This window comes from Saccoglossus kowalevskii, chromosome 21, assembly GCF_978046115.1.
Source record: "Saccoglossus kowalevskii chromosome 21, keSacKowa6.1, whole genome shotgun sequence".
NCBI lineage: Eukaryota > Metazoa > Hemichordata > Enteropneusta > Harrimaniidae > Saccoglossus > Saccoglossus kowalevskii.
In genome coordinates this window covers 2,766,852-2,794,301 of record NC_140661.1, presented here as the reverse complement: position 1 = coordinate 2,794,301, position 27,450 = coordinate 2,766,852, and the positions used below count along the sequence as shown (strand labels likewise).

The following is a 27,450-nucleotide window of genomic DNA, read 5'->3' as shown; positions in this document are numbered from 1 at the left end:
GAATAACCATTCTGGTCCAGTATTGGTCACCATACCTAGAATAACCATTCTGGTCCAGTATTGGTCACCATACATAGAATAACCATTCTGGTCTATTATTGGTCACCATACATAGAATAACCATTCTGGTCTAATATTGGTCACCATGCATAGAATAACCATTCTGGTCCAGTATTGGTCACCATACCTAGAATAACCATTCTGGTCCAGTATTGGTCACTATAAATATAATAACCATTCTGGTCTAATATTGGTCACCATACATAGAATAACCATTCTGGTCTAATATTGGTCACCATACATAGAATAACCATTCTGGTCCAGTATTGGTCACCATACATAGAATAACCATTCTGGTCTAATATTGGTCACCATACATAGAATAACCATTCTGGTCTAATATTGGTCACCATACATAGAATAACCATTCTGGTCCAGTATTGGTCACCATACATAGAATAACCATTCTGGTCTAATATTGGTCACCATACATAGAATAACCATTCTGGTCTAATATTGGTCACCATACATAGAATAACCATTCTGGTCCAGTATTGGTCACCATACATAGAATAACCATTCTGGTCTAATATTGGTCACCATACATAGAATAACCATTCTGGTCCAGTATTGGTCACTATACATAGAATAACCATTCTGGTCTAATATTGGTCACCATACATAGAATAACCATTCTGGTCTAATATTGGTCACCATACATAGAATAACCATTCTGGTCTAATATTGGTCACCATACATAGAATAACCATTCTGGTCCAGTATTGGTCACCATACATAGAATAACCATTCTGGTCTAATATTGGTCACCATACATAGAATAACCATTCTGGTCCAGTATTGGTCACTATACATAGAATAACCATTCTGGTCTAATATTGGTCACCATACATAGAATAACCATTCTGGTCTAATATTGGTCACCATACATAGAATAACCATTCTGGTCTAATATTGATCACCATACATAGAATAACCATTCTGGTCTAATATTGATCACCATACATAGAACAACCATTCTGGTCTAATATTGGTCACCATACATAGAATAACCATTCTGGTCTAATATTGGTCACCATACATAGAATAACCATTCTGGTCTAATATTGGTCACCATACATAGAATAACCATTCTGGTCTAATATTGATCACCATACATAGAATAACCATTCTGGTCCAGTATTGGTCACCATACATAGAATAACCATTCTGGTCTAATAATGGTCACCATACATAGAATAACCATTCTGGTCCAGTATTGGTCACCATACATAGAATAACCATTCTGGTCCAGTATTGGTCACTATACATAGAATAACCATTCTGGTCCAGTATTGGTCACCATACCTAGAATAACCATTCTGGTCCAGTATTGGTCACCATACAGAGAATAACCATTCTGGTCCAGTATTGGTCACGGTTAAAATTATTAGCAATTCTTGATAACGTGAAACCATTTCATGTTTTTTTTCAGATAACACCTCTACCTGGCACGCATCCAGTGGTTATTTTTATTAATCCCAAAAGTGGAGGCAAACAAGGGGCCAGAATATTACGAAAGTTCCAGTATTTATTAAACCCCAGACAAGTATTCAATCTTGCCAAGGGAGGACCAATTGCAGGGTAAGTGAGAATAATAAGGTTGGTGAAATTATTCTGTTATAATTTATTTGGTAAATATGGTACAAGGAATTTTGTGGCAGTTAACATTTTTCTGGGGTCCTACAACACCAAGCGTCAGTGGCTCTCTTGATATTTTGTCTATACTAATGCCATAAAATTATTAAAACTTCTAACACCGGGAATTAAACAGTGTGTGTGAGGGAAATTGGACCATTTGTGAAACATAGTACAATTCTACTCTATCTATTGTGTGTAATAATGGCACATATGTTTGTCACCAATAAGTCAAATACAATGAACCTAAAAAGGGTACAAAACTGGTAATATACAAACGATTAATTCCAGTGTCAAAGTCAGTGTCAGCAGGCAATGTATGTGTTATAAAATCTTTGTAAAAATGACAACCTTTTATTTGAATGAAACCACATAATTAGTTCCAAAAGCAATAGCGAATCTCTCTTGAATTTATAATTTAGCAACATTTTTTTTCTTTCTTTCTTCTTCAGTGTACATACTCTATTAAACAGATTAGCCTTGCAGCTTCACGCAGAGGTCTCAAATATCAAATTTTGATTTTTAGACTACATCTGTACGTTTTTAAGGCTTTGATGGCTTTGTTTTTATTTTGAGTATAAATTGTCATATAAATGTTGATGAAGACCTGTTGGCAACAATGTATATTGAGTTAAAAGTAACACATTATAAAAAATATAAATACTTCAAAATGTCAGTGGGAAAAAGTTAATATCAATTCAAATATATTATTAAAATATTATATTAATATTAATGCTGTATTTTTGGTACAAGTATGCTTTATATGAATTCAAATCTTGATTTTCATGATGTATCTGCATAGTGGATACACTGTCTCTGATTGATTGTGCCCCCTAACCTGGTGATTATATACATGATGATGTGCTGAATCAAATAAGTAATGATGCCCTATGGTCATCTAAGTATTCAGTACACCCACGCTATTATAAATACATGTACTAAATTTATGACTAACAAACGTTATTAACAAAGAATTCTTGGTCATAAGATTCTGATAATTGAATTTTCTGTAGTTGGCGTTAGCACAATTTGCTCAACTATCGTCCAATTAAAGTTTGCATATTCATAACTTTATTTAGGATGAGTTCTTAATTCCACAAAGTCATAAAGAGACCAGACATACTTTTGAATTGTTTCTGGTTACTATTTCTGTCACTGGCATATTGTTTTGAACACCAAAACAGCAACGTATTGCCAGCTAAGCTGCTGATTGTTACATGATTAGAACTGGTTAGTTCAAACCACTTTCTCAAATGTGTGCCGTTTAACTGAATGCACTCATTTACGAGTGTTATGACACACACCAGTGATACATTTTTTTTGGATAACTTTGATATTTATTATATAGAAATCATGAATGAAATAAATTGAAAAGTAACCGCATCACGGTCTTCTATTTATATTCAACATGATCAAACTCTCATTATTAGTTTGACGTCTCCTGCTGAGATTGGTTGAACCCAACTTGTTCTAATTGCGTATCAATCTCTTGACATGCATAGCAAACAAGTCAGCAACTTAGCTGGCAATGTTGCTGTTTTGATGTTTAGAACAATATGGTGGTAACAGTATGGTGAAATGTGATTGGCTGATCAATTCTAACATCTAGACCTTATTATACTACCAGATGGCTAAGCACATGTTGATATATTTGACATCACAGTCACTGGACTAATGTTCAAAAATAGAACAGACCAAACTATTATTTTTAAGCTGACTACCTGGCAGTATGTTTTCACTTTCAATTCTTTTCCCCAATGATCTAGTGCTTGGCTGTTATACATGTATATAGACAGTAATGTTTTCTCCTCCTTATTTTTTTAATGAATGGTTTACACCCCAAACATTGTGCCTTGTTCTTTGAGTTTGCTTTGGTGTAATATTTTCAGTCTTTTTATCCTGGCTGTTTATTTTTACTTCTACTGCACTCCACAATTTTGTGAGTATTTTTATCTCTAGATACCATCTTATGTAATAACGCAATAGTCAGTGAGTAGCTACTACTGAATCTATAGTACTTGTTCTGATGCTTGACTGTCATGTATGTGACTTGATTGCGTCATGTTTGTAATTTTTTTACAAAGTATACTCGAGATTTGTTCTGTAAGCAAGAACCCACCAAACAGAGGTACCAAATGGTGATTGGTTTCCATGGCAATTGGTTTATGGAAATTCTTTTCATAGTGATTGGTTCTTATGGCAGTTGGTTTCTGTGGCGATTCATCAGTTACTATTACCACATATTACACAGTTTTCCAACAATATGTCACATTTGATAAAAAGAAAAGCCAAACTAATTTGTTTACCAACATCAGATTGGAAATAAAAATGTTAATTCAAATGAATTAAGGACATAGTTTATTTACCATCAGAGTATCTAATGGTCTACCACTTCATCTTTTGAATACATGTCTAGAAAGAATACCTAAATATATTGCGTAATTGAGTTAATATTGGGTTAGTATATAGTGTGCACTACAAGTGCTGCCAATTAAACGCATCTGTGAATAACTAGAATACATTATATCATGAAGGGAATAATAAAATAGAGCATTACTGACTAGAATGTGTATTAAGACTGATTGTGTCTAGTCTATATTGAGTTGATTACCTTATCACTGTAATAAATCAACCAAGTCATGGTGTATTATTTAGGTCAGTGTAAAGGATATATAAATTGAAGTCAATTTATGGTTGGCAGTTTTATGGTCCATGTATGTCAGTGCAGATCTAATGTTAGGGATACTGAGGGTAGTAAGTACTCATCTAGTCTACCAAAGCTTTAGTTTTATTGTAAAATTGGAGAGCAGGACTGACCCAGTGTACAAAACTAGTTTTATTGTAAAATTGGAGAGCAGGACTGACCCAGTGTACAAAACTAGTTTTATTGTAAAATTGGAGAGCAGGACTGACCCAGTGTACAAAACTAGTTTTATTGTAAAATTGGAGAGCAGGACTGACCCAGTGTACAAAACTAGTTTTATTGTAAAATTGGAGAGCAGGACTGACCCAGTGTACAAAACTAGTTTTATGGTCAAATTTATTGGTTCTGCCTTTTTCTATGTAGTGTCATTTTAATGACCTAACCAGGTCTGATTGGTCCTGCCTTCTCCTATGCAAATTTTTTTAGTTTTGGTGTAACTAAATTGATACATTGTGCAAGATATTTTATTGAACACTTTCATACCCACTTTTTGCCAGGCAAAAAAAAGATAGTAGATTGTTTGTATCCATCTATCCATTTGTTGCTTAATCTTTATTCTCAATTGGTAAGGTTATTATGATTATTTCACATTTAATTTAATTTAGCGAATTTCAACAAAAATAGGAAAATTAAAAAACAACAAAACATAATGCATTTACAGTGTGTTTCTTCCCCAATAAAATTCTTTAGTTCAGAGAATTTATTACATGTGGATAGAAGACAATGAAAGCTCTCAGAACTTAACACAAATATGACAGGGAGAGTTATTATTTCTTCAAAAGTATTTGTTTTTTTGCTTGTCCCAGTGTTTACATGTTTTTATGACACAACAAATTAACATATGAGCCTGTAACACAATTCTGAGATGCTGGGAAATTTTGTTTCTGTATAAAAAATTTAAAAAGTCATCATATGAAGGTAATGCCATGAATACATCACAATACTTGCACTAATTACCTGCAGGCAGACTCCTAGCTGTTCGTCATATTTTTTTTAAATTGAAATGAGAACTTAATAAGAAAATTCTCACAAGGGAAAGAAAAAGTTGATTTACAAATTAACAATATTAAAATTGATTTGTTCACAAATTACAATATTAATATTTCAGAATGATAAGTAATGGAATGATTATCATTTTATTGATACTCATAATTAATCTGAATATATCGATGATACATCCTGTCAACAAAATGTATGACTGTTATCATTTATAAGATTGTTGATTATTAATTAAAAAACCCTTCTTTAAATAAACTAATTGAAAGTTCATCTATAATCCTGTGAAATATAGATCTATGTTTGGAATGTTTTAATATTCATTCTGCATTATTTATCAACATTTGTGCGCTATGTGACAGTTCCAGAGACTTATGTTTCCATGATCCACACTCTGAAAAAAAAAAGACAATAATCAATCAATGATCAGTTTATTTTATCTGGTGAACAAACAATTTGAGCTTGAGTTACTTTCCTGGTTACTCTGTATCCTTGGTGATATAGATGTTGGCTTTTCATCTCAACTTAATCCTCCAAGATGGCTTGCTATATTACCTTAGACATGATCTCAGGGATCCATTACAGTTACAACAAATCAAAAAATCTTGTTACTGCTTCTGTAAAGGAGTTGTGTATCTGTTTTTGGTTTTAATAGTTTGTTTTTCTTAGAGAAGATGGACTATGATTCTTCATTCTTGCATTTTGAGATTTGACATGCTGCAATGTGTTATCAATTTAAAATATTTGTATTCCATTTTTTTAAAGAATTATTGTTAATTTACAAACTAAATATATTTTTCTCTTTCACAGGTTGAAATTTTTCAAAGATGTTGTTAATTTTCGTGTTTTATCTTGTGGTGGTGACGGCACAGTAGGATGGGTGCTTGATTGCATGGGTAAGTTACCATGGTGATGCAATTATATTAACAAGTCAATACACATGCATCATTATTCAGGTCATTGCATAATCTGGGCCACACTTGAGTTACTACTATATATTTGGTCGCAGGACAATTGATGTCATTGGTCAAACTGTACACACAACAAATAATTTACATACATATACATGTATGTATCAGTACTGGGTATATGTACCGATATATATAAAGAGCCCGGAATAGTGCTGCTCGTCTCATTACAACAAAGTAATCCTGGTAGAACTCTTCGCTCTAGCAAAAAGCAATTACTCAAATTACCAAAAACCAGACATAAATCATATGGTGAGCGTTCATTCTTTCATTCATCTTCTTCACTATGGAATCATCCACCATAAGACATTCCAAGATTAAAAACTCATGTATTTTTGCAAGCATTCCTGTGAACTGTGAGCGTCATTGTGCATCATTTGATGAATATCAGGCGCTATATTAAACTATATATTATGATATTATTATTATAATCAGTAATGATTTATCAAGAGCAGTGCAATAAAAGTGAGACTAATGACCACCCATAACATTGTAGACATTATGATTATAACAGTTGCAATTGTAGATGAGCATCTTATTTATTATTAAAATTATATGGTTAGTGATAATTATATAAAGTGTAAAAATTAATTGGTAAATTATTTACAGTAAAGCATTATTTCTGGTAGGTTTTCACTCCTGAAGCTCATTTTGTTTTTCATTCATTTGCATAAGTATTGTCTGTCATGTGTAGTTATGGGATAGATATGAGACGATAAGATTTATACTATGGTTTTAGTATGTGCTGTTGTTCACAAAACCAAGATAAAAATACATGATTACTAAACTACTTTTCACATGAAACATGTTCAAACATCCATGAAAATGGTGATTATGGAGAGATTTTACCGCTTGTTTTGATAAAAAATTATGTAACACATTGCTCTTGTTTAATACATGTATGTTGAAATCCCTTGAATGGTCTTAATGCCAAAAATGATCCACCCTGTATATGTATGTGGCTTTAATGTAAACTGTTTTTGAATATTTTTAAATCCATGATAAGCTTCATGATAAAAACTATTCGGCAGTCTTTTTGCACAACTATATAAGGTGAAATCCTTATTATATGCCCCTTTTGTCGCCCTTATATTTCATTCATTTAAGATTACTTACTCAAACTCTGGAAAGCAGGCTCGACTAGCTTCGCTTATAGCTATTCCTGCTTCCCAGTCATATTATACATATTTACTTAGACTTTTGTTCGTTTATTTATTTGTTTGTTTGTTTGTACATTTATTCATTTATTTATTTATTTATTTACTTACTTACTTTCTACTGTAACTATTTTCACTTTGTATAATAGGGGAAATAAAGCAACATCAACAACATTCTTTTACATTTCTGTTTTGTTTTTCCAACAGATAAAGTTCAGATGGCCACAAGACCATCAGTAGCAGTTCTTCCATTGGGTACGGGTAATGATTTGGCAAGATGTCTCAGATGGGGCCCAGGTTAGTCTCACCTCATTGATTGATCAGAGTCACATGGTATTCAGAATCTTACAGTTTATCCAGGTTCAATATTTAAATTGAAATATACATGAGATATTTGCTGTTTGAAAGTTGATGTATGTTCTCTTAAAAAGGTTTATTCAGTGTAAAACCATAAGTTTAAAATAGTAATGTGTTATTCACACCAGTTGACTTTCTCTTCATTTGTGATGGCTAATAAATAGTTTACAATTAGTTAATACGACTTATGAGAGAATTATCTGGTGGTCTTGTTATCTCTTAACCAGAACTAAGATACTGTATTATTCTGAGAACTGATAAATTTAAAAAATAACTATATATGGGTTATATATAGTTATTTTTTAAATTTAACTGATAAAGTTAAATGGCCGCCTTTCATTAAATTAACCTGTAAAAAAAATTGATTAGAGCCAATGGGAAATAATGTCCATTTGATCCAAAATTAAAAAAACTAAAGAAAAATGCATACTGGTGAGTGTGTTACACCATCATTTAGACAAGACAAATTCTTGCATTCAAAGGGTGAATCACGGTTACAGTGTTCTCTTTTTGCAGGATATAAAGGAGAAAGTTTGAGTAAGATTCTTGGGCAGATAACACAGTCAACAACAGTAATGATGGATAGATGGAAGGTAGAACTGAGTACGACAAATGATAATGAACAAGGTGATCCTATCCCATATACTATCATCAATAATTACTTCTCAATCGGATTGGTAAGTTAAAATGGAAGTGAGCAAAGACTTGCCAATGTACCCCTTACCCTAACTCTAATGCTAATCCGCAGCCCTCTCCCCCAATCAGTTGTGTATGCCCCTCTAGATAAAATAGGTTTTCTCAAGATTGGCATATACAATTAATTTGATTGGGACAAGTATTATAAAAGGTGTTGAGGTCAGGTTAGAGATAGGGTACATTAGAAAGTATTTTCAGAAGTGATGTCATAGAAGGAAATATTGCAATAATTGTGATGTTACATTAGGTCATGTTGTAATAGGTAGTGATGTCATAGCAAGTATATAACTCTATGGAACCAGGTTTTGACCAATCATGATACAGAATCTAGAAATGATGTGTGAGAAATTGTATTATAACACATAACTCACTCAAACTGTTCAATAGTTGGTTGACACTGTGTCATGTGGTGTTGACTATATTAACATAGTAGCCAGGGAAATTACTAGTTCTGACAGAAGTGATGTCATATCAGAGTCATATTGTAATAGGAAGTGATGTCATAGCTGAGTCATATTGTAATAGGAAGTGATGTCATAGTAGTATATTGTGTGAGTATATGATGCCATAGCAAAGTAATATTGTAGTATGAAGTGATGTCATAGCTCTCATATTGAAATAGGAAGTGATGTCATAGCTCTCATATTGGAATAGGAAGTGATGCCATAGCTCTCATATTGGAATAGGAAGTGATGTCATAGCTCTCATATTGGAATAGGAAGTGATGTCATAGCTCTCATATTGGAATAGGGAGTGATATGTGATGACTTTTATTATTGAAGAGTGTTCAAAATTGTTTCTATCATTTAAATTAAGGATGCACAAATTGCACATCGGTTCCACACTATGAGGGAAAGGCATCCAGAGAAGTTCAACAGCAGAATGAAAAATAAACTTTGGTATTTTGAATTTGGGACATCAGAAACATTCTTTGCTAGTTGTAAAAATTTACATGAAGATGTGGATGTCATGGTGAGTACTTGCATTTATTCTGATCTGTTAGAATTTTGTATTATTCAATCATAAGGACAATGAAAAATTTAGATAACCAAGTACAAAAAGTTGTTTCTATGTTCACTTGACTCGTATATAACAAAGAAATTGTTAAAAAATACAAACTTTGGTGTCTGAATTTGAGCAAAAAAAAAGTTCTCAGTATTTGTGTTAGTATTTGTATGTGATATCGTGTGTAATATTACTTACATTTATGAAACTGATAAAATAAGGTGTTTAATTGTTTTTAATATGGTGTTTTTAGTGTGATGGTGTATCATTGGATTTGGCAAACGGGCCCCCATTGCAGTGTATTGCATTGCTGAATATACCTAGCAGCCATGGAGGTACAAACTTATGGGGTGATACACCGAAGAAACGTCGTAGTCGCCAATCTAAGAAACCATCAAAGAAAAGAGACTGTGACAATCAAGCACATCCTACTTTGAGTTTGACTTCATCAGGGGATCTTCAATATGCAACTCAGGGTAAATTAAATTCCATACAGCCTATCATATTATATGATGAATTTCAAACAGCCAATCACACTCAATGCTAAATTTAAAACAGCCAATCATACTCAATGCTAAATTTAAAACAGCCAATCATATTCCATGCTCAATTCTAAACAGCCAATCACACTTTAATTTAGTTAAAATACTTGAGGCATTTTGTTTAAGCAGGACAGTTCTGGACATTTATAGCAGTCTGATACTACAATCAATGTGGTATTACTATTTTATTTAATTATCCTTCATAAATGAAAATTTCACTTCACTGGCTTTAGAATTATAAAGTCAACCATACATCAAGTTTTATTCTAGCTATTACCCAATTATGCTACAAGATATGTGCCATTCATAGTTATCAAAATAGTCTTTGTTTTGCATTTCAAACACCTTTTTATTGAAAAATAGTTATTTATACAAATAATATGTGATGACATCATAGGCTATTTATAGACATCAGTTTGGTAATAACAGTGATATAAAACACTTTGTTTATACCTTTTAACTTAGCAACCTACTTTGTATGTGCACTCTTAGCCTAACGTTAGCAGATTTGTTTCTCACCAAATTATAATTTATAATTACAATTTTATTTATTTATTTGTTTGTTTGTTTGTTTGTTTGTTTATTTATTTATTTATTTATTTATTTATTTATTTATTTATTCATTCATTCATTCATTCATTCATTCATTCATTTATTTATCCAACAGAATTTGATATTACATGCAGGTTTTAATCTAATGATTTTGAAAAATGTTATCAGAACTACTTTGTGCAGCCTCATCACAACCTTGACCTCATTACTCACAAAATCAATACACTTTCTCCATATTTTCTGTAATAGCATTGATCATGATTATTTAAAAAATAAAACTGACTTATGATATTGATAACCTCACCTTCATTGCTGATGTATTTTCCAAACAAATCTCTTACACCCCAACATAATTTGCTGTTCTAGTTTTGTTAACTGTTATGCTATAAAATGCTGTAAACTAGTAGTATTGGTCAACTAGACCTTCATGGATCAGTTATGTTAACCTCCTGGACTAGTTGGCCCAAAATGATGGTGGACCAAACTATAATATAAAACACAGGGACCAGTGAACTTTATTATGGATTAATGTTGTTAACCACCCAGATAGTAATGTTGACCACTTAGTCTAGTGTTGTTGACCACCCAGATAGCAGTGTTGACCACTTAGTCTAGTGATGTTGACTACTTAGTTAAATGAAGTTGACCACTTAGTCCAGTGTTGTTGACCACCCAGTTAGCAGTGTTGACCACTTAGTCTAGTGTTGTTGACCACCCAGATAGCAGTGTTGACCACTTAGTTCAGTGATGTGGACTACATATAGTTAAATGAAGTTGACCATTTAGTCCAGTGATGTTGACGACCCAGATAGCAGTGTTGACCACTTAGTCCAGTATTGTTGACCAGATAGCAGTGTTGACCACTTAGTCCAGTCATGTTGACTAGTTAGTTAAATAAATTTGACCACTTAGTTCAGCAATGTTGACCATCTTGTCCATGCCCATCACAAGAAGCTCACACGTAAACTTTAAAACAGAACATAAAAAATAAATATGATTTCAGTGTATTAAATATTATGTTTTTTAAATATTATTCTGATTTTACTAGATATTGGTGATAAACTTATCGAGGTGATTGGACTGGAAGGAGCATTCCACGTTGGACAGATACGTGCAGGACTCAAAGCATCAGCACGAAGATTAGCCCAATGTGCATCGGTCACAATAAGGACACGTAAAAAATTTCCTATGCAGATTGACGGAGAGCCTTGGTTACAGTCACCTTGTACTGTGAGTATTCCTCTTTATTTACCCATAATAAAGTTTTGCATACAATAATATTTTTAGTTTAGATAAAATAAAACAAACTGGCAGTCATTTTGTTATAACAATTAAAAATTGATGTTGTATTTAAAGAGTGGTTGTCGTCTTCCTGCGTTCTTTTTGATATGGGACTCATAGCGAGGTATACAACGCGTGTAAAATAAATTGTTTTGTTTTTACATGAAATTCAAACATGCGCTGCTCGATGACCACCGCCCTTTAAATTGCATGCTCTATTTGTTTAGAACAGTTACCAAATAGTTATTGAGAATTTTAATAATTTTTGATTGTTATAGCATTGTTTTTCATTTTTTTATAGATATCTATTACTCACAAGAATCAAGTTCCAATGTTGGTAGCACCCTCACCAAGCAAAAGACAGTCATTTGCCAAACTATTCAAGAAAAACCTTGACCCACTACCTGCCCTCGAAGACTGATCCTGATATCCCTACATAACAAGTATTAGATTGAATTTGCAGTAAGTTTGGACCAATCATTGTATACATGGGGGAGAAGGGAATGTATTGAGAAAGTATTCCGCTCAGACTAATTGATTGGTGAAGTGAAATGTTAAGTGGAATAATAATTAATGCATCCCCGATACCTTACCCTCCCACCCTATGTATATAATGGTTGGTACTGCATGGAATAGTAACATTATTACAAATTCATTGTAAAGATGCAAGAAGCCAATCAGTATTAACTTTCAGATTGAGATAGAAGACTTTACGTAAATTGTATTATTAAACGGATTCAGCTTGGAACACAAAGTGGATGAGACAGTCACAAGCTCTTGGACGGGCTGCTGCATTGATTATATGTAAAAAGATTTCAAAATATGTAAATTGTGCTCCTAGTTATTGGTATATAGTGTACATCTATCACAGTACTGTAATGTCAGCTTTATTTGTTTAAAAAACACATAAAATGATGACTAAATTAAGTCTTTTTGTAAACCTTGTGAGTGTTCCTGCTGCCCAAATTACCAGTTTTGTTTTCTGCATGGTGCTTGTAAACCTTTGATGCTTTTGTATTATGGGTAATTGCTATGTCACCATTAGTTAGTTGGTCACTGTGTCAGCATTTTATGTGCACTCTAAATTATGTCATCAATTTATGTGCACTCAAAATTATGTCATCAATTTATGTGTATTTCTAGATTGCTTGCTTATGGTGTATGTGTTACTGTGTTGGTATTTTGAATTTCTTTGAAACTGTAAATATAATATACATTTGTGAAGGAAAGCATCTCAGTATTTACTTAGTGAAAACAAATATAACCACTTTCATCCTAAATTTTGAAACTTATGCAAATTAGTCTGCACTTTAACTTTTACCTGTAAAATAGTCTATTGTTGAATTAGCTTAATTATTCACAGAACTGTGAAGAACACAAAACTAGTGCTTTTACAAAGTAGGTTACATTTTTTTTAATCTCTGAATGAATTTTTCCAGTATTCAGTTCAGTATTGTCCCAAGCATTGGGTGTGTTTTTGTGAAATCACTTTCTTGGGTTGATCCATTTTCAGGTAGAGGGTTGGCCATTGTACTTGAAGAGTACTCGATGGTATTTTTTTTAAATAAAACAGGTCATTTTTTTTAAATTTAAATCAAGCTTTCCCAAATTAAAATTCTAGATAATGTCTCAGCTTTAAATTTGTTAACAAGTTTATACACCCCCTTACTAAATGGTTCAGCCCTAAAGGCAGATGTGGGGAGCAGGCCTTTCATATAGCATATTGAAAACAGTCACATGATGGTCATATAATAGACACATGATCATACATAGTAGTTTCAGAAAAGAGGAAACTACACCAACTGTTTATAATAGTGATGTAGTTTGCCCCTTTGAATGTCATACATATTATCCAGCATTTCCACATTTTTGTGTATTTTGTTGTTTTTTTTGTTAATTTTGGACCAATTGCACATAGTTATATTATAGGCTATAGGATTTGATCAAAGATTTTTGAAAAAAAAGTATGCAGATTATTTTGTAGAAGATGACAAAAGTTGACTTTGGCATTTGAAAGGTTAAAAGTCAAAAGGTTAAGGGTTAAATGATTAGGGTCAAAGGTCAATATAAAGGCTACATTGGATAATATGGTAAATCTTGAACATTTTTAGAATTTAGTCTAAAATATGCTTTTGTGAGAGAGATCTTAAACACCATGTATCCAATTTCACTGTATGCATTCATGCTTACACACCCTATAACTCCAAATGTATTTCTGTTTTCCAACTTTATCTTGTCAGGAAGAATTTAGTTTTGTATATACTAATCTGAATTTTAATTGCATTTGAATATTTGTGTGGTTATTGTGAAATCACTGTTATGGCTGCCCACTTATGAGGAGTGATACCATTATAGTCAATGTGAACTTCTTGCTACTCACAGTATTAATTGACCCATTTACCGCCATTTTCATGTATCCTTCCTCCAAAGAATCTCATACAAACTATACTTGTTTTCTGATCATTTTAGAACACAACTAAAATTCTAGTACTTCACAAAAATTGTCTTCAAAATAAAAACATAAAAAAATATGATCAATTGTGGCGGTAAAAGTGTTGATAAATTAAATTAATGTCTGGGACAAAATGGAAATGAATTTAGTGTAATTCTATAAAATTAAAAATTCTATTCAACGGTTATTGTAGAAATTTTAAAAAAATTAAATAATAAATAATGTTGATAAGTCTAAATAAGAATTGTATGAAGATTGAATTTTATACAATTTAATGTCTTTGGGGGTTTGTTGTGTTTTTATAAATGTGTTTCTTTTATGCTCTTTGAAATCAAAACACTTATTCCTTGGTTCTAGTATAAACATATCCACTAGAATTGGTATTTTCATTTTTGTATATATTTTTTTTATAGAATTTTTTTTTTAGATAGCTATATTTTTTTTTCTTTATTCAAACTTTCCAATATGTATTGTACTTCATTGAATCAGAAGATGTGAGTATCAAGTATTAACTCTGCCCTCATTTATGGATTGTCTCACTCTATAGCATCTTGGGTTGAATCAGAAGGGAAGTCAAAATAAAAATACTCATTATAAAAAAAATTACCATCACACAAAACTCTTGGTGCAAAAATGAGATTAACACTTAAACTTAGTCAATTTTTTTACCCTTCAGTTTTAAACCACCTGCTGTCTTACCTTTTTGGCATAGAATAATAATCTTTGTGAACTAGATACAGCTTTTGCAGCCCAAGGTCTTGCGGTGGGAGCAGCCGAGCATGCGAAGATACATAAGCCGTACGACCAATGGCAGTAAAAACCATTTCCAGTTTTATCATATACCTTATAGGTGTAATTACAATTTTACCACCTTGTGTTTTGATTGACAAAAGTCGGGTGTGATACAGTAAATTATTGTGCACTTTCCATAGCGTTATGAGGCCAGGTAATGCAAGGTATAAGCCAATGATAGCCAATGATACATCTTACCTTCTTTATAATAACATTGGCCAATCTTAACCCACCAGCCAGTGCTCATCATACCAACTTACCCACCACCTAATTCACCAGCCATCTTACTATCTATTAGTAGAACGACCCAGTCCTTATCCGCCAATCATCTTCCATATTTTTCTTTCCCATCTGATTGCAGTCAAGAGTGTGTTAGCTTTGTTTATTGCTATATACTGCCAACAGTGTGTCTTCAATTGTTCCAAAAATTCTTCTTAACTTTCAAAGTTGACTCCTCAACAGTCCAAAATATACTACAAATCTAAAAAAAACTCTTGTTATATTTTTTGCATTCCAATATTGGTTTCTGGGGACTACCCACAACATTTTTTTAGATATTTAAAGCATTTATTTTTATCTTATTTTTTTTAAATTGAGATTAATTAACATTATTATTACATATTATGGAGTATACTGATTTTGAATTACAAATAATTACAAATTCTATCTTGATTAAACACAAATTTTATGATTTCTGGTTAAAACATGATAATAGCCTCTAATTAATAGTCCTGTATTGCAACCATGTCTGGATTACAGCTGTGCATATATTACCTGTATTACAACCATGTCTGGATTACAGCTGTGCATATATTACCTGTATTACAACCATGTCTGGATTACAACTATGTATTTATTACCTGTATTACAACCATGTCTGTATTACAACTATGTATTTATTACCTGTATTACAACCATGTCTGTATTACAGCTGTGCATTAATCACCTGTATTACAACCATGTCTGTATTACAACTATGTATTTATTACCTGTATTACAACCATGTCTGTATTACAACTATGTATTTATTACCTGTATTACAACCATGTCTGTATTACAGCTGTGCATGAATCACCTGTATTACAACCATGTCTGTATTACAACTGTGCATGAATTACTGTTACATCCATGCCTGTATTACAACTGTGCATATATTACCTGTATTACAATCATGTCTGTATTACAGCTGTGCATGAATCACCTGTATTACAACCATGTCTGTATTACAACTGTGCATGAATTACCTGTATTACATCCATGCCTGTATTACAACTGTGCATATATTACCTGTATTACAATCATGTCTGTATTACAGCTGTGCATGTATTACCTGTATTACAACCATGTCTGTATTACAGCCATGCATTAATTACCTGTATTACATCCATGCCTTTATAACAACTGTGCATATATTACCTGTATTACAACCATGCCTGTATTACAACTATGTATTTATTACCTGTATTACAACCATGTCTGTATTACAACTATGTATTTATTACCTGTATTACAACCATGTCTGTATTACAGCTGTGTATGAATCACCTGTATTACAACCATGTCTGTATTACAACTGTGCATGAATTACTGTATTACATCCATGCCTGTATTACAACTGTGCATATATTACCTGTATTACAATCATGTCTGTATTACAGCTGTGCATGAATCACCTGTATTACAACCATGTCTGTATTACAACTGTGCATGAATTACCTGTATTACATCAATGCCTGTATTACAACTGTGCATATATTACCTGTATTACAATCATGTCTGTATTACAGCTGTGCATGAATCACCTGTATTACAACCATGTCTGTATTACAACTGTGCATGAATTACCTGTATTACATCAATGCCTGTATTACAACTGTGCATATATTACCTGTATTACAATCATGTCTGTATTACAGCTGTGCATGTATTACCTGTATTACAACCATGTCTGTATTACAGCCATGCATTAATTACCTGTATTACATCCATGCCTTTATAACAACTGTGCATTTATTGCCTGTATTACTTACAACCATGTCTATATTACATCTTTGCATGTATTACCTGTATTACATCCATACCTGTATGACAACTGTGCATATATTACCTGTATTACAACCATATCTGTATTACAGCTGTGCATGAATTACCTGTATTACATCCATGCATGTATTACAACTGTGTATGTATTACTGTATTACAACCATGTCTGTATTACAACTGTGCATATATTACCTGTATTACAACCATGTCTATATTACATCTGTGCATGTATTACCTGTATTACATCCATGCCTGTATTACAACTATGTATATATTACCTGTGTTACAACCATGTCTGTATTACAGCTGTGCATGTATTACCTGTATTACATCCATGCCTGTGTTACAACTATGTATATATTACCTGTATTACAACCATGTCTATATTACATCTGTACATGTATTACCTGTATTACATCCATGCCTGTATTACAACTATGTATATATTACCTGTATTACATCCATGTCTGTATTACAACTATGCATGTATTACCTGTATTACATCCATGCCTGTATCACAGCTGTGCAGGTATTACCTGTATTACAACCATGTCTGTATTACAACCATGCATATATTACCTGTATTACAACCATGTCTGTATTACAACTATGTATATATTACAACCATGTCTGTATTACAACTATGTATATATTACCTGTATTACGTCCATGTCTGTATAACAGCTGTGCAGGTATTACCTGTATTACAACCATGTCTGTATTACAACTGTGCATGAATTATCTGTATTACATCCATGCCTGTATTACAGCTGTGCATGAATCACCTGTATTACAACCATGTCTGTATTACAACTGTGCAGGTATTACAACCATGTCTGGATTACAGCTGTGCATGTATTACCTGTATTACATCCATGCCTGTATTACAGCTGTACATGTATTATCTGTATTACAACCATGTCTGTATTACAACTATGCATATATTACCTGTATTACAACCATGTCTGTATTACAACTATGTATATATTACCTGTATTACATCCATGTCTGTATTACAACTATGTATTTATTACCTGTATTACATCCATGCCTGTATCACAGCTGTGCAGGTACTACCTGTATTACAACCATGTCTGTATTACAACCATGCATATACCTGTATTACAACCATGTCTGGATTACAGCTGTGCATATATTACCTGTATTACAACCATGTCTGAATTACAGCTGTATTACCTGTATTACAACCATGTCTGGATTACAGCTGTGCATGTATTACCTGTATTACAACCATGTCTGGATTACAGCTGTGCATATATTACCTGTATTACAACCATGTGTGTATTATAACTGTGCATGTATTACCTGTATTACAACTATTTATGTCTTACCTTTATTTCAACCACATCTGTTTCTGTTGAAACATTCAATATATTCAAACTTGTTTGTCTTATCTTAGTCAGTTAATGTATATATGCAGCAGTAAAATAAATTCATATGGTCCTCAATTAACATTAAACATTTCAAAAAAATGAAACTTAAAAATACTTACACCAAAGAATTGAGGGAATATTGTATTATTCTGATTAGTACTTCAGATTGATATGTAGACGCATGTATAATTGATTTACAGCAACATTTTTTTGCCCATTTCTTTCCAAATCAGGAGTCAGTGAAAGAACTACAAAATTGGGTGGGGTGTATTCAGGGACAAATGTAGATTGTGTGGCAGATTGTTGATTTTTTTTTGCCATGAGCCTCTATAAGATTGACAAAATATGTTGCCATAGTACCTAATTGGCCAAATGTGTTACCATGAGCACACAGTATCAGACTGGCCAAATGTGTTGCTATATGCTCACAGTGTCAGACTGGCAAAATGTGCTGCCATATTCCCACTGTGTCAGATTGGCCAAATGTGTTGTCATATGTCCACAGTGTCAAATTGGCCAAATGTGTTGCCATATGCTCACAGTGTCAGATTGGCCAAATGTGTTGTCATATGCCCACAGAGTCACATTGGCCAATTGTGTTGCCATGAGCCTACAGTCTCAGATTGACCAAATGTGTTTCATGAGCACAGTGTCAGAATGGCCAAATGTGTTTCATGAGCACACAGTGTCAGATTGGCCAAATGTGTTGCCATGAGCACAGTGTAGTTAATAGAGGCAATCAGATCAGTGATGTCATCTTTTCTTTGCCCCACACATTATGTAACTATTCCCCACACATCATACAACTGCCCCACACATCATGTAACTATTCCCCACACATCATGTAACTATTCCCCACACATCATGTTACTATGCCCCACACATTATGTACCTATTCCCCACACATTATGTAACTATTCCCCACACATCATACAACTGCCCCATACATCATGTAACTATTCCCCACACATCATGTAACTATTCCCCACACATCATGTTACTATGCCCCACACATTATGTACCTATTCCCCACACATCATGTAACTATTCCCCACACATCATGTTACTATGCCCCACACATCATGTTACTATGCCCCACACATTATGTAACTATTCCCCACACATTATGTAACTATTCCCCACACATCATGTAACTATGCCCCACACATCATGTAACTATGCCCCACACATCATGTAACTATGCCCCACACATCACGTAACTATGCCCCACACATCACGTTACTATGCCCGCACATTATGTAACTATGCCCCACACATCATGTAACTATGCCCCACACATCATGTAACTATGCCCCGCACATTATGTAACTATTCCCCACACATTATGTAACTATGCCCTGCACATCATGTAACTATGGCCCGCACATCATGTAACTATTCCCCGCACATCATGTAACTATGCCCCGCACATCATGTAACTATGCCCCGCACATCATGTAACTATTCCCCACACCCAATGTCATTATTCCTAACGTACCATGTAACTATGCCCCGCACTTTATGTAACTACGCCCGCACATTATGTAACTATGCCCCGCACATTATGTAACTATTCCCCGCACATTATGTAACTATTCCCCGCACATTATGTAACTATTCCCCGCACATCATGTAACTATGCCCCGCACATCATGTAACTATGCCCCGCACATCATGTAACTATGCCCCACACATCATGTAACTATGTCCCACACATCATGTAACTATGTCCCACACATCATGCAACTATTCCTCACACACCATGTAACTATGTCCCACACATCATGTAACTATGTCCCACACATCATGTAACTATGCCCCACACATCATGTAACTATGTCCCACACATCATGCAACTATTCCTCACACACCTTGTTATTATTCCCAACACATCATGTAACTATGTCCCACACATCATGTAACTATGCCCAACACATCATGTAACCAGGCACCAGACAAGTAACCAGGCACTAGACCAGACCTATTATTATATCACCATATACCCCGTTTGCGCTACTCACATTCTGGCAATGATGTGATAACTGCTTCTAACCCATCACCCGAATAACCAAATTTCAGATGAATACATCAACACTCTTTGCCAAACAGCATCAGTATTGACAGGTTCTTATAGTATTACTTTTAACAGACAGGGAGATAACAACTTTTACATCTTTCTAAAGTATTTTGTTGAACAATTTTTGTATTTTAACATGCTTTATACTGTCTGTGACACAACAAGCCTTATATAGGGTGTAGCCTTAGACGTGTTGTATGTATATAAAATGGACCAACAAGTCTCACTTCCTAGTACATTATGAATAGCTAGCAGCTGTAGTAAATAATGGTACTCAATATTGTTTTTATATAAAAACAAACTAACATGTATTTGATTTTGAATAAAGTTATGTAAATGTGTCAATAATTTGTTGAAGTTTTAATTCAATTGTATTTGTTTTGCCCTGTTCATCCACTATATGATTGGTAATGAGAATGAATATGTGTGCTAAACATTATATAAACGTGATTCTTGTTGGTTCATTTGTTGTGTATGTATGTACGTCTAGTTTAATCCAGTTTAAACCAGTATTGTTCTTTTGTATGTCAATGTATGTCATGAAAATCTCTGGTATTTTCACACCTTACATGTTTGAAAAAATACCGTAGTCTTTCCTCAAATTGCTGACAAATTTTAGCAGCAAGTTCAAACAAATGCTGGTAGACATTTATTCTGTAAAATACTGATAGTATCAAAGACTTAGATGTTTACAATTACACAAGTAGTCACATTTATTTTAGTTTTGTGCTGCAGTTTATACTTTTACTGCATGTGAAAATTATGGTAATAGTTTTTCAAAAAATTTGATATGGTTCATGTACATTCTAAAAGTAGTAACAAGGGTATTGCTGGCATTTCAAAATTTATTTACAATAATATTGCACTTTGTTGCAAAGGAGGATCATATGATCAGTATTTGTCATGTAGGCTGATACAATCAATGTTCAATCAGCATTCTTTTAAGTTTGCAATTTTTAATTTCAATATTTGACTTTTAAAATTCTTTTATGTTCAATTTCTCCAAAGTGTAATTTTGTGCAGTGAATTAGTTATAGTCATTTTTTCCCCAAATATCCTCAACAATGTCTTACCTGTTCTCTCCAGATCCAACTAGTTGGTACTGGTTCAGACTGGATTTATCCACCTCCCACCCACATCATCTTGACCCTAATATGATGTATTGTGTCATGTATTTTCTTTTCTTTTCAGTATATTATATTTCTGTGTACTGAATAAAACAAAAAAATAAACTACTTCCTGAGTTCAAAATTTCAATTAAAATTATGTTCGTCATTGTTTTTATTTTTGTGTATTTCTGTATGATAGGCTCACAATGCCAGATTGGCCAAATGTGCTGCTATGAGCCCTCGAGAGGAATTCGTTTGTCAACTACCTTGGACAAACTCTTGTGGTTTCCTTTGCCTATGGATCCTTCTGAAGACTGCGCATATGATGAAATATCATGGAGCTTTTGAGTTTGTTTCCCAGAGAGGACTGCTTATTGAGCACTGGTACTGTGGTTTACATGTTACCTTTGTATCAGGTATGTTGTGGGGTATGTTGTGGGTTTGATTCCCCAGAGCAGACTGCTTATTGAGCACTGGTACAGTGGTTAACATGTCAGCCTTGTATCAGGGATGCCGTTGGATTGATTCCCCAGAGCAGACTGCTTATTGAGCACTGGTACAGTAGTTAGCATGTTAGCCTTGCATCAGAAATGTCGTGGGGTTGATTCCCCAAAGCAGATTGCTTATTGAGCACAGGTACAGTGGTTAACATGTTAGCCTTGTATCAGGGATGCCGTTGGTTTGATTCCCCAGGACAGACTGCTTATTGAGCACTGGTACAGTGGTTCACATGTGAGCCTTGTATCAGAGATGTTGTGGGTTTGATTCCCCAGAGCAGACTGCTTATTGAGCACAGGTACAGTGGTTTATATGTTAGCCTTGTATCAGGGATGTTGTGGGTTTGATTCCCCAGAACAGACTGCTTATTGAGCACAGGTACAGTGGTTTACATGTTAGCCTTGTATCAGGGATGTTGTGGGTTTGATTCCCCAGGACAGACTGCTTATTGAGCACATGTACAGTAGTTTACATGTTAGCCTTGTATCAGGGATGTTGTGGGTTTGATTCCCCAGAGTAGACTGCTTATTTAGCACTGGTACAGTGGTTAACATGTCAGCCTTGTATCAGAGATGTTGTGGGTTTGATTCCCCGGAGCAGACTGCTTATTGAGCACTGGTACAGTGGTTTACATGTTAGCCTTGTATCAGGGATGTTGTGGGTTTGATTCCCCAGAGCAGACTGCTTATTGAGCACTGGTACAGTAGTTAGAATGTTAGCCTTGCATCAGAAATGTCGTGGGGTTGATTCCCCAAAGCAGATTGCTTATTGAGCATAGGTACAGTGGTTTACATGTTAGCCTTGTATCAGGGATATCGTGGGTTTGATTCCCCAGAACAGACTGCTTATTGAGCACAGGTACAGTGGTTTACATGTTAGCCTTGTATCAGGGATGTTGTGGGTTTGATTCCCCAGGACAGACTGCTTATTGAGCATAGGTACAGTGGTTTACATGTTAGCCTTGTATCAGAGATGTTGTGGGTTTGATTCCCCAGAGCAGACTGCTTATTGAGCACTGGTACAGTGGTTCACATGTTAGCCTTGTATCAGAGATGTTGTGGGTTTGATTCCCCAGAGCAGACTGCTTATTGAGCACAGGTACAGTGGTTTATATGTTAACCTTGTATCAGGGATGTTGTGGGTTTGATTCCCCAGAACAGACTGCTTATTTAGCACTGGTACACTGGTTAACATGTTAGCCTTGTATCAGGGATGTTGTGGGTTTGATTCCCCAGAGTAGACTGCTTATTGAGCACAGGTACAGTAGTTTACATGTTAGCCTTGTATCAGGGATGTTGTGGGTTTGATTCCCCGGAGCAGACTGCTTATTGAGCACTGGTACACTGGTTAACATGTTAGCCTTGTATCAGGGATGTTGTGGGTTTGATTCCCCAGAGTAGACTGCTTATTGAGCACTGGTACAGTGGTTTACATGTTAGCCTTGTATCAGAGATGTTGTGGGTTTGATTCCCCAGAGTAGACTGCTTATTTAGCACTGGTACACTGGTTAACATGTTAACCTTGTATCAGGGATGTTGTGGGTTTGATTCCCCAGAACAGACTGCTTATTGAGCACTGGTACACTGGTTAACATGTTAACCTTGTATCAGGGATGTTGTGGGTTTGATTCCCCAGAACAGACTGCTTATTTAGCACTGGTACACTGGTTAACATGTTAGCCTTGTATCAGGGATGTTGTGGGTTTGATTCCCCAGAGTAGACTGCTTATTGAGCACTGGTACAGTGGTTTACATGTTAGCCTTGTATCAGAGATGTTGTGGGTTTGATTCCCCAGAGTAGACTGCTTATTTAGCACTGGTACACTGGTTAACATGTCAGCCTTGTATCAGGGATGCCGTTGGTTTGATTCCCCAGGACAGACTGCTTATTGAGCACTGGTACAGTGGTTCACATGTTAGCCTTGTATCAGAGATGTTGTGGGTTTGATTCCCCGGAGCAGACTGCTTATTGAGCACTGGTACAGTGGTTTACATGTTAGCCTTGTATCAGGGATGTTGTGGGTTTGATTCCCCAGAGCAGACTGCTTATTGAGCACTGGTACAGTAGTTAGCATGTTAGCCTTGCATCAGAAATGTCGTGGGGTTGATTCCCCAAAGCAGATTGTTTATTGAGCATAGGTACAGTGGTTTACATGTTAGCCTTATATCAGGGATGTTGTGGGTTTGATTCCCCAGAACAGACTGCTTATTGAGCACAGGTACAGTGGTTTACATGTTAGCCTTGTATCAGGGATGTTGTGGGTTTGATTCCCCAGAGCAGACTGCTTATTGAGCACAGGTACAGTGGTTTATATGTTAGCCATGTATCAGGGATGTTGTGGGTTTGATTCCCCAGAACAGACTGCTTATTGAGCACAGGTACAGTGGTTTACATGTTAGCCTTGTATCAGGGATGTTGTGGGTTTGATTCCCAAGAGTGGACTGCTTATTTAGCACTGGTACACTGGTTAACATGTTAGCCTTGTATCAGGGATGTTGTGGGTTTGATTCCCCAGAGTAGACTGCTTATTGAGCACAGGTACAGTAGTTAACATGTTAGCCTTGTATCAGGGATGTTGTGGGTTTGATTCCCCAGAGTAGACTGCTTATTTAGCACTGGTACACTGGTTAACATGTCAGCCTTGTATCAGGGATGCCGTTGGTTTGATTCCCCAGGACAGACTGCTTATTGAGCACTGGGACAGTGGTTCACATGTTAGCCTTGTATCAGAGATGTTGTGGGTTTGATTCCCCGGAGCAGACTGCTTATTGAGCACTGGTACAGTGGTTTACATGTTAGCCTTGTATCACGGATGTTGTGGGTTTGATTCCCCAGAGCAGACTGCTTATTGAGCACTGGTACAGTGGTTCACATGTTAGCCTTGTATCAGAGATGTTGTGGGTTTGATTTCCCGGAGCAGACTGCTTATTGAGCACAGATACAGTGGTTTATATGTTAGCCTTGTATCAGGGATGTTGTGGGTTTGATTCCCCAGAACAGACTGCTTATTGAGCACAGGTACAGTGGTTTACATGTTAGCCTTATATCAGAGATGTTGTGGGTTTGATTCCCCAGAGTAGACTGCTTATTTAGCACTGGTACACTGGTTAACATGTCAGCCTTGTATCAGGGATGCCGTTGGTTTGATTCCCCAGGACAGACTGCTTATTGAGCACTGGTACAGTGGTTCACATGTTAGCCTTGTATCAGAGATGTTGTGGGTTTGATTCCCCGGAGCAGACTGCTTATTGAGCACTGGTACAGTGGTTTACATGTTAGCCTTGTATCAGGGATGTTGTGGGTTTGATTCCCCAGAGCAGACTGCTTATTGAGCACTGGTACAGTAGTTAGCATGTTAGCCTTGCATCAGAAATGTCGTGGGGTTGATTCCCCAAAGCAGATTGCTTATTGAGCATAGGTACAGTGGTTTACATGTTAGCCTTATATCAGGGATGTTGTGGGTTTGATTCCCCAGAACAGACTGCTTATTGAGCACAGGTACAGTGGTTTACATGTTAGCCTTGTATCAGGGATGTTGTGGGTTTGATTCCTCAGAGTAGACAGCTTATTTAGCACTGATACAGTGGTTAACATGTCAGCCTTGTATCAGGGATGCCGTTGGTTTGATTCCCCAGGACAGACTGCTTATTGAGCACTGGTACAGTGGTTCACATGTGAGCCTTGTATCAGAGATGTTGTGGGTTTGATTCCCCAGAGCAGACTGCTTATTGAGCACAGGTACAGTGGTTTATATGTTAGCCTTGTATCAGGGATGTTGTGGGTTTGATTCCCCAGAACAGACTGCTTATTGAGCACAGGTACAGTGGTTTACATGTTAGACTTGTATCAGGGATGTTGTGGGTTTGATTCCCAAGAGTGGACTGCTTATTTAGCACTGGTACACTGGTTAACATGTTAGCCTTGTATCAGGGATGTTGTGGGTTTGATTCCCCAGAGTAGACTGCTTATTGAGCACAGGTACAGTAGTTAACATGTTAGCCTTGTATCAGGGATGTTGTGGGTTTGATTCCCCAGAGTAGACTGCTTATTTAGCACTGGTACACTGGTTAACATGTCAGCCTTGTATCAGGGATGCCGTTGGTTTGATTCCCCAGGACAGACTGCTTATTGAGCACTGGTACAGTGGTTCACATGTTAGCCTTGTATCAGAGATGTTGTGGGTTTGATTCCCCGGAGCAGACTGCTTATTGAGCACTGGTACAGTGGTTTACATGTTAGCCTTGTATCAGGGATGTTGTGGGTTTGATTCCCCAGAGCAGACTGCTTATTGAGCACTGGTACAGTGGTTCACATGTTAGCCTTGTATCAGAGATGTTGTGGGTTTGATTCCCCGGAGCAGACTGCTTATTGAGCACAGATACAGTGATTTATATGTTAGCCTTGTATCAGGGATGTTGTGGGTTTGATTCCCCAGAACAGACTGCTTATTGAGCACAGGTACAGTGGTTTACATGTTAGCCTTATATCAGAGATGTTGTGGGTTTGATTCCCCGGAGCAGACTGCTTATTGAGCACTGGTACAGTGGTTTACATGTTAGCCTTGTATCAGAGATGTTGTGGGTTTGATTCCCCGGAGCAGACTGCTTATTGAGCACTGGTACACTGGTTAACATGTCAGCCTTGTATCAGGGATGCCGTTGGTTTGATTCCCCAGAACAGACTGCTTATTTAGCACTGGTACACTGGTTAACATGTTAGCCTTGTATCAGGGATGTTGTGGGTTTGATTCCCCAGAGTAGACTGCTTATTTAGCACTGGTACACTGGTTAACATGTCAGCCTTGTATCAGGGATGCCGTTGGTTTGATTCCCCAGGACAGACTGCTTATTGAGCACTGGTACAGTGGTTCACATGTTAGCCTTGTATCAGAGATGTTGTGGGTTTGATTCCCCGGAGCAGACTGCTTATTGAGCACAGGTACAGTGGTTTATATGTTAGCCTTGTATCAGGGATGTTGTGGGTTTGATTCCCCAGAACAGACTGCTTATTGAGCACATGTACAGTGGTTTACATGTTAGCCTTATATCAGAGATGTTGTGGGTTTGATTCCCCGGAGCAGACTGCTTATTGAGCACTGGTACAGTGGTTTACATGTTAGCCTTGTATCAGAG

The 27,450-nt window shown here is 35.6% G+C and overlaps 1 protein-coding gene across 1 annotated transcript in view; it reads left to right on the top strand.

The window, feature by feature from the left end:
* LOC102802675 (diacylglycerol kinase beta-like) overlaps nucleotides 1-15,008 on the top strand; it is a 91,108-nt gene extending 76,100 nt beyond the window's left edge. Inside the window, exons 16-23 of the mRNA XM_085495215.1 lie at nucleotides 1,493-1,641; nucleotides 6,206-6,291; nucleotides 7,728-7,817; nucleotides 8,394-8,554; nucleotides 9,390-9,545; nucleotides 9,832-10,054; nucleotides 11,721-11,902; nucleotides 12,255-15,008. Coding sequence (XP_085351341.1) covers nucleotides 1,493-1,641; nucleotides 6,206-6,291; nucleotides 7,728-7,817; nucleotides 8,394-8,554; nucleotides 9,390-9,545; nucleotides 9,832-10,054; nucleotides 11,721-11,902; nucleotides 12,255-12,374 — 1,167 coding nt within the window. The 3' untranslated portion in view covers nucleotides 12,375-15,008. The remainder of the gene's footprint in view (nucleotides 1-1,492; nucleotides 1,642-6,205; nucleotides 6,292-7,727; nucleotides 7,818-8,393; nucleotides 8,555-9,389; nucleotides 9,546-9,831; nucleotides 10,055-11,720; nucleotides 11,903-12,254) is intronic.
* The last annotated feature ends 12,442 nt before the right edge of the window (nucleotides 15,009-27,450 follow it).